The 16,546-nt window shown below is 49.0% G+C and overlaps 1 protein-coding gene across 1 annotated transcript; it reads right to left on the reverse strand.

Annotated features, from left to right (window-relative positions):
* Positions 1 to 249: 249 nt before the first annotated feature.
* Positions 250 to 13,398, reverse strand: tmed10 (transmembrane p24 trafficking protein 10). The gene is made up of 5 exons (XM_063036655.1): positions 13,141 to 13,398; positions 9,437 to 9,557; positions 7,099 to 7,172; positions 6,445 to 6,571; positions 250 to 1,743 (listed from the first exon to the last, which is right to left on the reverse strand). The coding sequence occupies exons 1-5, from the start codon at positions 13,330 to 13,332 to the stop codon at positions 1,622 to 1,624; spliced, it is 636 nt and encodes a 211-aa protein (XP_062892725.1). The 5' UTR covers positions 13,333 to 13,398; the 3' UTR covers positions 250 to 1,621.
* Positions 13,399 to 16,546: the final 3,148 nt, after the last annotated feature.

Genomic DNA, 16,546 nt, shown 5'->3' on the forward strand with positions numbered 1-16,546 from the left:
GTTGCAGGAGAGCAGGATCAGACAACTGCTAGATTAACAGCAGTTAATTGGTGCTCGGATGTTTGGATGGGAAGGTTCAGAAAGATGGGCCAAACACAGGCAACTGGGACCAGCTGAGATGATAAGCATGGGCCAGATGGGTGGAGGGGCCTGCTCCTGTCCATTTAATAGCAGCATAATGACCATTTCCCATCACCCTCCCCTCCAGCTCACCACAGGCTCTGCCACAAAACAGGCTCAAAACTTCACTCCATTTAAAAGAGAAATTTATTCTTACAGTTTCTGCACAAAACTATTCCAAGTGAATGAAATGTTTTACAGTGAAAGATCACAGACCAACCCCTGGCACGTCGCACATCCACAGACTCTGCTCCCTCCTACTGACTGACCACATTATTGTCACCGCAGAGAAAATACGAAACAAGCCGGTAAGCAAATCAAACGCCTTGGGTGCAGGTTGTGCAGGGTGCTCTCACCCATCGAGCATCAAGTGCCTCACAATCTACACCCACCTCCAGTGGTGCTGGGCCCTGGCCACTCTTACTGAGGGCTGGATTGAAGGGAAACTTTAGTAAGGAGTAAACTCTGCAAATTCATTCCCTCTTTTAAATCAATCTCTAGCACGAGCCCATCGGCCCGTCGAGTCCGGGTAACCCCATTCTGCTGAATGCAATTATGTTCTGAATTTCAGTGAGGGTTCGAGGGCAGCTAACTACCTCATGTCAACAGCTGCTCAATCCATGTAACTCTAGACAAGAGGTAGTCCAGCCCTCGTTGAAATTCACAGTGCACTATTACATTCAACAGAACGGGGTTGTGTAGATGGGTGCCCGATGGTTTGCATGGACTCGATGGGCTGAAGGGCCAGTCTCTGTACTCTATATCTCTCAACAAAAAACAAAATTGCAAACCTGCTTCAGTAATATGCTGGCTCCAGAGTTTGTGGGGCCAAGGGCCTCACTCACATGGGTTTTAAGCGCAGGGGTGGGGGGTTGGCATTAAACAGAAACCTTGGTGACGATCACACAGCTGATAGGCGCAGTGACCCCTGTAATAGATTCAGGTGAGGCAGCAAGTTAACTTAGCTCTCTTTGGGGTGATTATCTTGTTAAAAGACTACCACAGATCCTTGCCCACTGCAAGATAATACCTTTTTTTTTTGCAAGCTATTTGGAATTCCAGAAAATCTGCAGCTGAAAATCTGAGTCAAGAACAAAATACTGGTCAAAACCTTCTTTTGTCGACTAGAGGTGGTAACAGCTCCTCTCCACCGGCACTGGCTTTGCCAGCATTCTCTGTTTTTGAGGCAAACTCTCAGCCTGCGGAAATAAGTTTCTACAAAAGTTCTCCCGAGGTCCTTTGCTCATCTTTTCCATGGGGAGTGATCCAGGCCAAGTGGAAGATGAAGCTTAATGTCCGTTCACAAGATTCAGAATGGCCTCGACCCCAGCCACGGGCCAACTAGTGCTGCACATTAACACACAGCACGTGCTCAGAACACTTAAAGCACCCCATTTAATACAAACAGTGATAAATTGTCACTCATACATGCCCCCTCCAACCCAGACACACGCGTGCGCGCACACACACACACTCACTAATAGACACTTTCTGATCAGCTTTATTCGATGAGTTTCTTGGCTTTGAAGAAGCGGCGAAGGTAGAAAACCTGCCAAGTGGCCAATCCAACCAGACAACACATAGAAAAGATGCTGAAGTAGAGAACGCGGGCACTGGTCGACTCTGCAGAAACAAAGGAGCTTGTCAATTGCGATGGAGACTTTAACTGTCCATTCATTAGTCATTTCCCCAGACTGACACAGCACCCGACTCACCACCAGTTATACTCCAGACGTTCCCAATGAAGCCTCCGGTTGATGGGATTACAAAGACTGGGAACCCCTGGGTCGAAGTGAATCATCTTGCAAATAAATATCCTTTGCCCCTCCTCTCTGCATGTTCCTTTGCCCAAAATGCATTCTACAACCCTTCCCCCAGCGTACACTCATTTGCGTACGCACAAATTCCTCTCGGAGCTCACCACACCATTGGTGTACGAGACGAAACAGCAGATTGAAAGGCGCAATGGGCCAAGTTGTGCTGGTCATGGCTGGGTGTTCAGTCCTTGCTTGAACGCCAGGGAGAATCAGAAACCCCATCCTTTGAAACTAACATTGTATTCCATCTGCCAGACCCTCGTCCACTCACTTAACTCTCTGCAGACTCTCCGTATCCCCTGCATATTTTGCTTTTCCACTCAATTCAGTATCATCAGCAAACTTAAGATACACTACACTCGGTCCCCTCTTCCAGATCGTTCGTGTATATTGTGAACAGTTGTGGGCCCAGCACCAAACCTGCAGCACACTGCTCACCAGATTGCCAACCAGAGTAACACCCATGTATCCCAACACTCCACTTCCTTATTAGTTAACCAATCCTCTCTCCACCCTAATACATCACCCCCAACTCCATGCATCCTTATCTTATGGATAAGTCCTTTATGTGGCATCTTATCGAACGCCTTCTGGAAATCCAAATAAATAAGGCCCATCTGTTCCCCTCTATCCACTGCACTCGTCATATCCTCAAAGAACTCCAGTAAGTTTGTCAAATAGGACCTGCCTCTGCTAAACCCATGCTGCATCTGCCTGATGGATCCATTTCTTCCCAGACGCCTCGCTATTTTTTCTTTAATGATAGCTTCAAGCTTTTCCCCCCAACTACAGATGTTTAAGTGACCTGCCTTTTGACTACATCCTTTTTTGAACAGTGGGGTGATCTTCCAATCCACTGGGACCTGCCCAGAGTCCAGAGAATTTGGTAAATTTTTACCAAAGCCTCTGTTATAACTTCTGTCATTTCCTTCAGTACCCCGGAATGCATTCCATCAGGAACAGGGGACTTATCTATGTTCAGGCCCACAAGTTTGCTCAGCACTACCTCTTTAGTGATAGCTATTGTATTGAGGTCCTCACCTCCTATCGCATCCATAACATCTCACTTTGGCACCTTAGGTGCTTCCTCCAGCATAAAGACCAACACGAAATAGTCAGTCAAAGCCTTAGCCATTTCCTCTTCACCCAATATCAATTCCGCTTCTAGTCCTCCAAGAGACCTACATTCACTTTAGCCACCCTTTTCCATTTTATATTATAAAAACGTTTACCATCTGTTTTTATATTTTGTGTTAGTTTATTTTCATAATCTAGCTTCCCTTTCTTTATTGCTCGCTTAAGGTTCTTTGTTGCTTTTTAAAGTTTTCCCAATCTTCCAGTTTCCCACTACTCTTGGTAACTTTGTACACACAAGCTTTTAGTTTCATTACTTCTTTTATTTCCTTAGTTAACTGGCTCTCTCCACCCCTACTGTCTTCAACTGGAATATACTTCTGTTGAGCACCATGAAAAATCTCTTTGAAAGTCTTCCACTGTTCCTCAACTGTCCCACCATACAGCCTATGTTCCCAGTCTACACCAGCCGAATTCTCCCTCATCGCATATGTATGAGAAACTCAATCATACTGTGATCACTTTTTCCAAAGAGGATCCCTAATTACGAGATCAGTATTTATACCTGTCTCATTGCACAGGACCAGATCTAAGATAGCACATTCCCTTGTAGGTTCAGTAACATGTTGTTCAAGAAAGCCATCATGGATGCATTCTATGAAATCCTCAAGACTGCCTCGACCAAGTTGATTCACCCAATGTGCAAGTTAAAGTTTCCCATGATAACTGCTGTTCCATTCTTAAATACCTCAGATATTTCTCTGTTTATTGCCTGTGCCATTGTAATGTTATTATTCAGTGGCCGATAGACAACTCCCACCAGTGCTTTTTTCCCTTTACTGTTCCTACTCTCCACCCAGATGGATTCAACATTCTGCTCCTTAGAACTTATACCGTCTCTCACTATCGCCTAGATCTCATCTTTAATTAAGAGCATTACTCTGTCTCCCTTGCCTTCCTGCCTATCCTTCCATATTACCTGATATCTTTCGATACTTAATTCCCAATCCTCTCCACCCTGCAACCACGCTTCTGTAATGGCCACCCTTTGTACTGATTTGTGCCACAAGTTCACTGACCGTTTCGAATACTACCGACATACCAAATATTTTTTTCTCTCTCTCTGTCCCTCTCATTATAACTCCTTGCCTGCTCTCCACGACCCCCAACCAGGCTTCCTGTCCCATGATCTTCTCCCTTCTCCAGCCTGGTATCCCTTTTGCCAATCAACTTTCCAGCTCTTAGATCCATCCCTCCTCTCTTGTCTTCTCCTATCATTTCGGATCTCCCCCTCCCCCTTTCCAATATCTCTTCTTTCAGTTAGTCCTGACGAAGGGTCCCGGCCCAAACCGTCGACTGTACCGCTTCCTATAGATGCTGCCTGGCCTGCTGCGTTCACCAGCACTTTTTGTGTGTGTTGACATTCAAATAAAGTGCCCTTACACTCATTATGCTTTTAAAATCTTGTAATCTTATACTCTTTTACACTGACTTTTAATCACTCCAATCTTTTACCTTTCTCTTGTATCTTTTGTTTTTTCTTTATCCATATTTTTCTTTTTTACTTTATCCAGACTTCTCCATTCTGTTGAATCCACCCCCTATTATTTAATTTAAAGCCCTAGCCACAGCCCAGTTATGCAATTCGCTAGGATCCAGGTCCCATCATGGTTCAGGTGGAGCCTATCCCATTGGTACAGCTCCCTCCTTCCCCAATACTGCTGCCAATTTCCCCATGAATAATCTTCTTGACCCTATGTCAATTTGCACGTGGTTCAGGTAGTAATTCAGAGATTACTACCATTTTGGTTCTGCTATTCAATTTTGTCCCTAGCTGCTCAAATTCCCTCAACAGAACCTCTCTGTAGTTGGTACCCACATGGACCACAACTGGATCTTTTCCCTCCCACTGCAAATTCCTCTGCAGGTCAGATAAGGATATCCCAAACCCAGGCACCAGGCAGCCAACACAGCCTTCGGGATGCTCTATCCTCTATCCATTTCCCTGGCTATACTATCTCCAATTACCACCACATTTCTCTTCTCCCCTCCCTCTTGAATGGCTCCCTGAACTACAGTGCCACAGTTAAGTTGCTCATCCTTCCTACAGCCCCCACTCTCATCCACACAGAAAGCAAGAATCCTAGACCTGTTGGACAAGCTGAGGGGCTGAGGATTCCACTACCCGCCTCACTCGCAGTCACACCCTCTTGTCCCCGACCACAGACCAAATTTAAGACAGCTAATAGAATGGGTGTAACTACCTCCTGAGTCAGAGAATCCAGGTAACTCTCCCCCTCCCTGATGTGCCGCAGGGTTTGAAGCTCAGATTCCAGGTCATGATCTTTGACCCTGAGTTCCTTGAGCAGCCAATACCTGCTGCAGATGTAGTCACCAGGAACCACAATGGGGGCCACCAGCTCCCACATCGTGCAGCTACGGCACATCACCTGATCCTGCATCATCCCTACTTTATTTAATTAGCTGTAATTTAGTGACTTTTTATTCAACCACTACAAAAGCCTTACCTGCTACCTACATGTGCCTCCTTATCAAAGCCTCAAGTTCCCGCTCCTACACTGGTCCACTCACACAATGGCTGCTCTGCTTTACCTTTTTATTTTAAAAAACATCCGAATGAATCATGAATTGATCCACCACTAATGTGCCAAGCCCTGAGAAACGCACTTATAAACTCTTCTCCCTGACCTGTGAGAAGCTCTCTGTCTCAGCCAATCGATTCATCTGCTGCTAATGCGCCAAGCCCCAAGAAAAGCTTTTCAAAAAAACTCTTCTCCCCAACCTGTGCGAAGCTCTCTGTCTCTGCGAACCGATTGGTCTTCAGCTAACGTGCCAAGCCCCATGAAACGTTCCTTCCTTAAATTCTGGTCCCCAACCTGCGCTAAGCTCTCTCTACGAATCAATAGCACCAAGCAAGCAGTGGGAGTTCTCTGCAGGTCAGGCTTTATCTGTGGAGGGGCATGGACAGCCAACATTTACACTTCTGGACTGGTGCCAGCGCAGTCCAGAAAGATCACAACCCAAAGTGTGGACCATCTACTTTTCTCTACAGATGTCGAGCTCCTCCAACCTCTCCGCTGCCAGTAGACGATCTACACAATCCAAAGCCCCCCAAGCTCAGGAATTCCCTTCCCTAAACCTCCATATCTGGTTCCAATGTTTAGAAACGGCAGGTAAAATCACGTGCTCTGTGCCGTGCAAGGGTCGACTATGGTGATCAATTGTTCGGGGCCAGCGACAGCTTGATTTGCTTCCCGTGTGCCCACACTGCTGGTGGAATTTAGCCTTGGGGAGTAAACCTCACTCGTTAGAGCTCGACTGGAGAACTGCTGCAGAGCAGAGGAGAGGGTGCTCAGGAGAATCACACCGAAACACCACCACGCAGCCTCGGGAATGATGCAGCCACTCTCACCATTCGTGTCCCGCATCTCCTCCTCCCGCTGCTTCATGTACGCGAAGTCATTGACAATCGACTCCGACAGGTCCTCCAGCCGCCGCAGCTCCACCTCCAGTGGTTTTAGCTTCTCTGCCTTTGCGATCTGCCAGGGAGGGAGAGAATCAGAGACCATCCACCAGGAGAACGGGGCACGCGAGTATCAGCCACAGCCCAATCATTACCCATGCAGTAGCAAAGCTGACCCCCACTGCACTGACAGAGCCCATCTCCGCCCTTAACCGGGGGTCAGATGCCATGGCCCCTACCATGAACCGAGGGGTCCATGAACCCCATGTTGGGAACCCTGCTGTCTCCGCACTTCCCCCACTCCCCACGTCAGTAAAACTCAGCATGGACACGAAGAGTAACGGACAAAAATGCTGGGAAGAACGCAGACCAGACAGCAGCTATTGGGAGAAATAAACAGTCTGGCCAAGGCTCTTCATCCTCTGGAGAATCTCATCTTCACGATCTGGATACAAAGACACCGGCCCTCCATACACACCTCCCGAATGGACCAGAGACCCTCTCCCTGTGAGCACTTGCCCCATCAATGTGTGTGCCACCGGCCCACGCACCCCTCCAGCATCATGTCTCTCACATAGCAGATGGAACTCTTTGGGAACTTACATCTTCATAGTTCTTGGCTTCCACCCCGTGCTTGGTGTTGAGAACAATCAGCTGGTCTGGTACCCGGAAGTGACCTGGGAACCAAACACACACAATCAAACTGATGTACGTGGGAGAATGCGACGAGCTCCAGCCTCTAATGACAAGGACGGTGAGCAACAAAGTTAGCGGTGAGGCCAGTCCACAACATGAGGCAGACGTTGCTCGAGAGGAAGGGGTACAGAGCTGTGCGAAGGTTTTAGGCACACATATATATCGCTGGGGTGCCTGAGACTTTTACACAGTATTGTATTTGTCAACATAGAGCAGAGAGCGAGTTTGTAAATCTGACGGGAGCACAGGATGTTGGGAATGGTGAGGGTGGAGCACCGTGGGAGGGGTGTGGGACGGGTGGCAGAGAAGGAGTGTCAGGGGTGGGTACAGACACACCCAGCCCTGAGACACCAGGCAAGGTCATTTGATTCCAAACAATTGGTTTATTGATCATTACAGAATGTCTCTCTGGTGCTTCCTGCTCCCTCCCCTCTCCCTTCCCCTTTTCCCAACCATGATTCCCCTCTCCCTGCCCCCTTCCCACTCTCAGTCCACAATAGAGATCCAGATCAGAATCAGGTTTATCATCACTCACATATGTCATGAAATTTGTTTTTTTGTAGCAGCAGTAGAGTGCAATACATAAAATTATTACAGTACTGTGCAATCAGTATGCTCACAGTACTGTAAAAATCTTATGTATCGCACCATACTGCTGCCTCAGAAATAAACAAAACAAATTTCATGACGTGTGTGAGTGATGATAAACCTGATTCTGATACGGGTCTCTGTTGTGGACTGAGAGTGGGAAGGGGCAGGGAGAGGGTAATACATTATAAATATTAATTGTCTTCTATGTTAGCAAGTAAAATGCCAAATAAATGTATTGTGGATTTAATTGCATTCCTAAAGGCTGTGGATACCAACCCAGACATGTTGGTGTCGGAAGGAAAGGATGAAGTTAGGTGGTGTAACACACACAAAAGTTGCTGGTGAACGCAGCAGGCCAGGCAGCATCTCCAGGAAGAGGTGCAGTCGATGTTTCAGGCCGAGACCCTTCATCAGGACTAACTGAAGGAAGAGTGAGTAAGGGATTTGAAAGTTGAGGGGGAGGGGGAGATCCAAAATGATAGGAGAAGACAGGAGGGGGAGGGATGGAGCCAAGAGCTGGACAGGTGATAGGCAAAAGGGGATACGAGAGGATCATGGGACAGGAGGTCCGGGAAGAAAGACAAGGGGGGGGGGACCCAGAGGATGGGCAAGGGGTATATTCAGAGGGACAGAGGGAGAAAAAGGAGAGTGAGAGAAAGAATGTGTGTATAAATGTGTAAGAATGTGTGTGTATGTATGGAGGCTACCCAGACGGAATATAAGGTGTTGTTCCTCCAACCTGATGGCATGAACATCGACTTCTCTAACTTCCGCTAATGCCCCACCTCCCCCTCGTACCCCATCTGTTACTTATTTTTACACGCACATTCTTTCTCTCACTCTCCTTTTTCTCCCTCTGTCCCTCTGAATATACCCCTTGCCCATCCTCTGGGTCCCCAACCCCCCTTGTCTTTCTTCCCAGACCTCCTGTTCCATGATCCTCTCATATCCCTTTTGCCTATCACCTGTCCAGCTCTTGGCTCCATCCCTCCCCCTCCTGTCTTCTCCTATCATTTTGGATCTCCCCCTCCCCCTTTCAAATCCCTTACTCACTCTTCCTTCAGTTAGTCCTGCCGAAGGGTCTCGGCCTGAAACGTCAACTGCACCTCTTCCTAGAGATGCTGCTTGGCCTGCTGCGTTCACCAGCAACTTTTATGTGTGTTGCTTGAATTTCCAGCATCTGCAGAATTCCTGTTGTTTGCGTTTTTAAGTTAGGTGGTGTGATACTTTGTATGTAGCTTCAATAAGAAGCATTGTCTATAACTTTTTAAGTAGCGATTGCCTTTGTGTTTAGCATATAAATATCGAGCCCACATTGGGCTAGCAGACCTTTCTACCGAAAGCGTTTCTGTCCGTATGATGCCTGCTGTACCTTGTTATGTCGAATAAAGAAGCTGCTTTGTATCTACCAGTGACTCTGTCTCTCCGATGATTTCATCCACACTACAACACCCAAAATCCTTTGCTCCTGCCAGATTTACAAACTCGCTCTCCGCTCCACGTTGACAATACAGTATTGTGTAAAGGTCTTTGGCATCCTAGCGATATACATGTGTCTATGACTTTTGCACAATTCTGTACATTTTCACTATCCCCCACCACCCCCAGACCTTCCGCAGCCCGATTTCCACTCGCACGCTCTGCTTACACTCACCTGCTGGCAGCCGACTCTCAAAGCAGATCTCAAACATGTCATAGTCATCGGTGGTGAAGGCAAACTTGCCCTTGCTCGCCTCCTCCTTGGAGTACAGAATGTGTCCAGAGGAATCCGTCACCTGGGAGAGGGGACAAGGTAGGAATTAATACACTACACTCAGCAGTGGTCCATCTCACCAGCCCATCCCTTCTCAACCCAACCAGCCAACAATCCCAAATTCCCAACGTCAGCCCAAACTCGTTCTTCAGGTAGGGACAGAGGAGATATCAGGGGTTAAGTTTTTTTTACGCGGAGAGTGGTGAGTGCATGGAATGGACTGCCAGCGGGTCTTTTAAGACACTGCTGGATAGGTACATGGAACTTAGAAAAATGGAGGGCTATGGGTAAGCCCAGGTAGTTCTAAGGGCAGGACACGTTCGGCACAGCTTTGTGGGCCGAAGGACCTGTATTGTGCTCTAGGTTTTCTATGTTTCTATGTTCTTCCTGCTAATACTTCCTCCCACAGCTAACCAAATTCCCCCCCCCCCACCCCGAGGATCTCAGACCCAGAACTTGATTCAACTCCTAAACTCCTCAATCCTCACTGGGCTTGCAGATCACAAACACGTCACAGTCGTCTGTGGTGAAGGCAAACTTTTCCTTGCCATTCTCCGCCTTGGATCACAGATGTATCAGAGGCCATTCTAACTAGTCACATCACTGTCTGGAATGAGGTGGGGGAGACCGGCCAATATCATAATTCTCCCTTCCCAGACTGTCTACCCCCGCAGCTCCCAGCCTTTTGTATGCCTGTGGGACCCTGCTCTACTCCCAACCCTCTCCAACAAAGACAGAGAGTTATTTCACTGTCTCACCCACTGAGGGACCTGGAGCTGAACATCCTTAAAACCACGGGGAAGCTCATCGATTTCAGGATGAGCTCCACCCACATAACAACTCTCAGTTCGCACCATTTCTCTTTCTGTTCTCCGTCTATTGCCTCAGTCACTGAAAACATCTTGAATCAATTTCCATAGTGCTGTTTACATTGTAAAGACATGACGAGAATTATGCAAATTTCATTACATAGCCAAAACTTAAACTCCAACTTTATTCTTTATATAATTGTTTAATTTTTTGTTGCAAATACAGTACTGTGCAAACATCTTAGGCATATTCGACAACGTGGAGCAGAGAGAAAGTTTGTAAATCTGACGGGAGCAAAGGATGTTGGGAATGGCGAGGGTGGGGTATTGCAGGAGGGGTGGCAGAGGGGGAGTGCCAGGGGTTGGGGTGGAGTGCCGCAGGAGAGGTGGCAGAGGGGTAGTGCCAGAGGCTGGGGTGGAGTGCCACGGGAGGGGTGACAGAGGGGGAGTGCCAGGGGCTGGGGTGGCGTGCCACGGGAGGGGTGGCAGAGGAGTGCCAGAGGCTGGGGCTGGGTGCAATATACATAGAACAGTTGTGCCTTCACAATGTTGTGCCAAACCAGCTGAAAAGCAAATCAAACACCAATCCCTCTGACCTAGAGAATGCCCACATCCCTCCACCTTCTTTACATCCACATGCCTATCCAAACATCTTTTCAAAGCCTCGAATGCATTTGCCTCTACCATCATACCAGGCATCCACAACGAGTAAAAAAAGGGCATAAGATTCAAAACAATTGGTGCTTCCCTCTCCCCTCCCACTCTCAGTTCACAATGGAGACCCATTACCAGAATCAGGTTTATCACTCGCACGTCATGAAACGTTTTTTTATTGTGGCAGTACTGTGCAAAAGTCTAAGCACTCTAGTCATATTTGCCCAAGACTTTTCAATACAAGTAAAGTTGATCACTGATCACATGTTTAAGGAAAGGGATTGAAAGAGCTTGAGGAGGATTTTATTTCAAATGGAGAAGGGTTGAAATCCGTGAAGTATTTGCCCAACCGTTGGCGGAAGCAGGCATGCATTAACATGCCTCAGGCCAAAGGGCTCATTGTCCATATGGAATGATACTTATGGCTGAGAGAGAAAACTACATTTAGCAGTCAGACAGTGCATGGTTCAAATTCTGACCCGGGACTCTGACCCCTCTTCTCCTGTTACTAACACTTTCCCTTCCTTGACATCTGAGACTTTGGCAAACTTCTATAGATGTGTAGTGGAGGGTATATTGACTGGCTGCATCACAGCCTGGTATGGAAACATCGACGTCCTTGAACGGAAATTCCTGCAAAAAGTAGTGGATACGGCCCAGTCCATCACAGGTAAAGCCCTCCCCAACACTGAGCACATCTACATGGTGTGCTGTAGCAGGAAAGCAGCATCATCAGGGACCACCACTACCCAGGTCATGCTCACTTCTGACTGTCGCCATTAGGAACGTGGTACAGGAGCCTCAGGGCTCACACCACCAGGTTTCAGAACAGTTAGCACCCCTCAACCATCAGGCTCTTGAACCAGAGAGGATAACTTCACTCACTCTATCACTGTAATGTTTCCACAGCGTATTGACTCACTTTCAAGGAGTCTTCATCTCATGTTCTCCATATTTATTGCTAATTTATTTTTTACTATTATTTCTTCCTTTTTGTATTTGCACAATTTGTTGTCTCTTGTACACTGGTTGTCTGCCCATTTGGTACAGTCTCCATTGATTCTATTATGGTCATCGCATTTATTGAGTATGCCTGCAAAAAATGAATCTCAGGGTTGTATATGGTGATACAGAGCACTGTGCAGAAGTCTTAGGCATGTATATATAGCTGGGATTCCTAAGACTTTTGCACAGGACTGTAGCTTCAATTCACATGAAGAACTGAAGACTGGTTCTTCCTTGAATATACCTGCGATCTACACACAAGTCCTGAATATTCTCTAACAAGCTTAAAAGTCATAGAACCATAGAAACTACAGCACAGAAACAGGCCTTTTGGCCCTTCTTGGCTGTGCCGAACCATTTTCTGCCTAGTCCAACTGACCGTATCCCTCCATACACCTCCCATCCATGTATCTGTCCAATTTATTTTTAAATGTTAAAAAAGAACCCGCAATTACCACCTCGTCTGGCAGCATCGAGCGAACTTCTTTACTATCTAAAGGACTGTGCAAAAGTCTTAGGAATGAATATATACACACATACATACATATGCCTGAGACGTTTGCACAGTACTTCACGTTGGTAAACACGGGAAATTCTGCGGACGCTGGGAATCCAAAGCAACATACATAAAATATTGGAGCAACTCGGCAGGTCAGGCAGATCTATGAAAAGGTGTAAACAGTCAACGTTTCGGGCCGAGACACTTCTTCGGGACTACACTTTGATAATAAATGTACTTAGAAGTTCAATCCCGCATTACTCCCGTCCCCTCCCCGACTCCTGCCTCCCCACAGCCGGCTCCCAGGCCCCTGTCTCACTCCCCCGTCCCCTCCCCGACTCCCTGCCTCCCCACAGCCGGCTCCCAGGCCCCTGTCTCACTCCCCCGTCCCCTCCCCGACTCCCTGCCTCCCCGCCTCCCCACAGCCGGCTCCCAGGCCCCTGTCTCACTCCCCCGTCCCCTCCCCGACTCCCCGCCTCCCCACAGCCGGCTCCCAGGCCCCTGTCTCACTCCCCCGTCCCCTCCCCGACTCCCTGCCTCCCCACGGCCGGCTCCCAGGCCCCTGTCTCACTCCCCCGTCCCCTCCCCGACTCCCTGCCTCCCCACAGTCGGCTCCCAGGCCCGACCCCTCCCCCCACCTTCAGGTCGGTGCGGCCGCCCGGCTGCTCGCTCAGCTCGTACTCGCCGGTCACCAGCACGTCCTTGTGGATCTCCTCCCGGAGACACTTCCTGGAGTTGGAGGGCAGGTGGAAGGAGATGGCGCGGGCGCCGAGGACCAGGCCGAGCAGCAGCAGCGGGACAGCGAGCGGTGGCGGCGGCGGCGGCGGCATGACGGGGCGCTCCAGACTCCCGGCTTCCGGCTTCGTGGTCCAGCGGACGTGGCGCCGTCCGATTGGCACGTCACGTCGCCGCTTCCCGACCGGCCGGGCATGCGCCGCGGCTCCGCCCCGCCCCTCCCCGCAACCTGCGGGCACTGTGGGATACTGGAGGACCAGAGGTTGGAGGAGATGGCGGACGGCTGTTCCTCCGATCCGAGCAACAGTCAGTGCTTCATTCCATGAAACACGGGAACAGAATTGGGTTTGCTGGATGCTGAGGCATATAGGACGTCTTGGGATTCCACTTGCAAAGGCCTTTTCAGACCATAAGACAGATGAGTAGAATTAGGCCGTTGGGCCCATCGAGCCTGTTCCGCCATTTCATCATGACTGATGGATAGCTTGTTAACCCCATTCGCCTGCCCTTGACACACTTACTACCAACCTCGACGAGGACTGTCCCATTCTCCCTTTCCCCTTGTCCACAACCACCTGTGGCAACGAATTCCACAGATCCACCACCCTCTGGCGAAAGAAATTCCTCCTCATCTCTTTTCTGAATGGACGCCTCTCCACTCTGAAGCTGTCCCCTATGGTCCTGAACTCTCTCACCACAGGAAACTTTCCTGTCCATATCCACTCGATCTAGGCTTTCAATGTTCGATAGGTTTCAATGAGATCCCCTCTCATTCTTATAAACTCCAGTGAGTACAGACACAAACACTCCTCGTATATAAACTCTTTCATTCCTAGAATCATTTTCGTACATCTCCTCTGGACTCTGACCAATGCCTTATAAAGCCTCAGCATTATATCCTCGCTTTAGTATTTTAGTCCTCTTGAAATGAATGCTAACACTGTATTTGCCTTCCTTACCACTGACTCAACCTTCGAGTGAACTCTTAGAACTCCCAAATCACTGATTTTTCTCCCCCTGTAGAAAATGACCATAGTGCATGACCATACACCACCCCCCCCCAGAATATTGGGCTGCCAATTCTGTCACCCCATTTTCCTCATCCTATTCCCCCTCCCCTTTTCTACATACCCCTCTCCCCTTCCCCTTGTCCCTCCCCCACTTTCACCCTCCCTTCCCCATGCCTCGCCACCACATTCCCTCCTCCCCAGCCCTCCCCCCGCTCCACTCCCCTATCATGCTCCCATGCTTCTCCATTCCCTCTCCCCATAATCGCTTAAACTTGTTAGTCCTGACGAAGGGTCTCGGCCTGAAACGTCGACTGTACCTCTTCCTAGAGATGCTGCCTGGCCTGCTGCGTTCACCAGCAACTTTGATGTGTGTTGCTTGAATTTCCAGCATCTGCAGAATTCCTGTTGTTTCCATATTCTTGATTCCAGTTTGGCCTCCTGCCTACATCCATGACACTTCACATGCTCTGCATCACTTCAGTTCCCTGGTCCTGATGGCCTTATGAATGTCCAGTGCCAATACACTTCCGTCCCTGATCAGGAAGACCCTTCACTTCTTCCTGGACAACAGACCTACCCAGTTTCCCTCCACCACCAGCCTTCTCCATCTGGCAGAACTGGTCCTCTTCCTCAACAACTTCTCTTTCCCACTGCAGCTTTTCGATGTCTGGGTGAAACTGTCCATGTTCCAAGCCTACACTGCTCATGCCCCCCAATTTTTTCTCCACTACGTTGACATCTGCATTGGTGCGGTTCCCAAGTTCAAGTGCGATTGTCATTCAACCACACATAAATACCCATGAATCGAACCAAACGAAGCTGTTACTCCGGAGCCAGGGTGAAAAACACAGTAGCAACAGTCACACACAGCACAAGGTATATCTGGCACATAATAGAAATCACCAAAACAAAAAGTCCAAGTCCCTAATTCCATGAATGCTGCAGCAGTCTGCAGTCAAACACTATATGGCTTGTCTCTTGCCAAGTGAATACTGGCGGACAGCACCACCGCCAGCTTGATTGCCACGCTGCTCCAACTCTTCTCTCCTGGGCAGCTGTGAACAGGTAGAATCACGACTCGAGGCACCAGACTGCCTCCTGTAGAGTGTGCCTGCTCCAACTCCTCTCTCCTGGGCATCACGACTTGAGGCCGATTCCTCGCCATGACTGACACCACACAGCTCCCCCGCCCGCCGTCTGCCAATATGTCACTGAATTGGTACTTGCAGCATTCCACATTAACAATGTCCAACAGGGTCTGGCAATCATGAGAAAAGTGACTGAGACAATCACTGGCTGCAGACGGCACACTGCCTTTACCCGGCGCACGACTCCTCTGATGCAGGCAGCAGCACAATCCACACCAGTTTCCCCCCCCAAGAGCAATGCGCTGGTGGGTTAGACCTGCGGTACCTTAAGTTCTTCATGACCAACAGGATCTTGTGATCATACAAAGCATGTTTACAAAACACGATAACACCTTTGGATGGCCACTTAGAAGCTGCTGCAACCGAACACACCGCCATCTTACCTGGTCCATTTCCAACACCTCCCTCCCCTTTCTAGATCTTTCTGTCTCTATCTCTGGAGACAGTTTATCTACTGATGTCTACTGACTCTCACAGCTATCTGGACTACTCCTCTTCTCACCCTGTCTCTTGCAAAAATGCCATCCCCTTCTCATGTCCTCCGTCTCCGCCACATCTGCTCTCAGGATGAGGCTTTTCATTCCAGGACGAAGGAGATGTCCTGCTTTATTAAAGAAAGGGGTTTCCCTTCCTCCACCATCAACTCTGCTCTCAAACGCATCTCCCCCATTTCACGCACATCTGCTCTCACTCCATCCTCCCGCCACCCCACTAGGAATAGGGTTCCCCTTGTCCTCACCTACCACCCCACCAGCCTCCGGGTCCAACATATAATTCTCCATAACTTCCACCACCTCCAACGGGATCCCACCACTAAGCACATCTTTCCCTCCCCACCCTCTGCTTTCCGCAGGGATCGCTCCCTACGCGACTCCCTTGTCCATTTGTCCCCCCCATCCCTCTCCACTGATCTCCCTCCTGGCACTTATCCGTGTAAGCGGAACAAGTGCTACACATGCCCTTACACTTCCGCCCTCACTACCAGTCAGGGCCCCAAACAGTCCTTCCAGGTGAGGCAACACTTCACCTGTGAGTCGGCTGGGGTGATATACTGCTTCCGGTGCTCCCGATGTGGCCTTCTATATATTGGCGAGACCCGACACAGACTGGGAGACCACTTTGCTGAACACCTATGCTCTGTCTGCCAGAGA

The sequence above is a fragment of the Mobula hypostoma genome, chromosome 30 (assembly GCF_963921235.1).
Source record: "Mobula hypostoma chromosome 30, sMobHyp1.1, whole genome shotgun sequence".
Taxonomy (NCBI): domain Eukaryota; kingdom Metazoa; phylum Chordata; class Chondrichthyes; order Myliobatiformes; family Myliobatidae; genus Mobula; species Mobula hypostoma.

Excerpts from the sequence above, each read along its gene's own strand:
- tmed10 (XM_063036655.1), bottom strand. The coding sequence starts at position 13,332 with ATGCCGCCGCCGCCGCCGCCACCGCTCGCTGTCCCGCTGCTGCTGCTC. Across the intron at positions 6,572-7,098 it reads AAGCCAAGAACTATGAAGAT|ATCGCAAAGGCAGAGAAGCT; the intron begins GTAAGTTCCCAA and ends CCTCCCTGGCAG. Across the intron at positions 1,744-6,444 it reads GGAGATGCGGGACACGAATG|AGTCGACCAGTGCCCGCGTT; the intron begins GTGAGAGTGGCT and ends TTGTTTCTGCAG.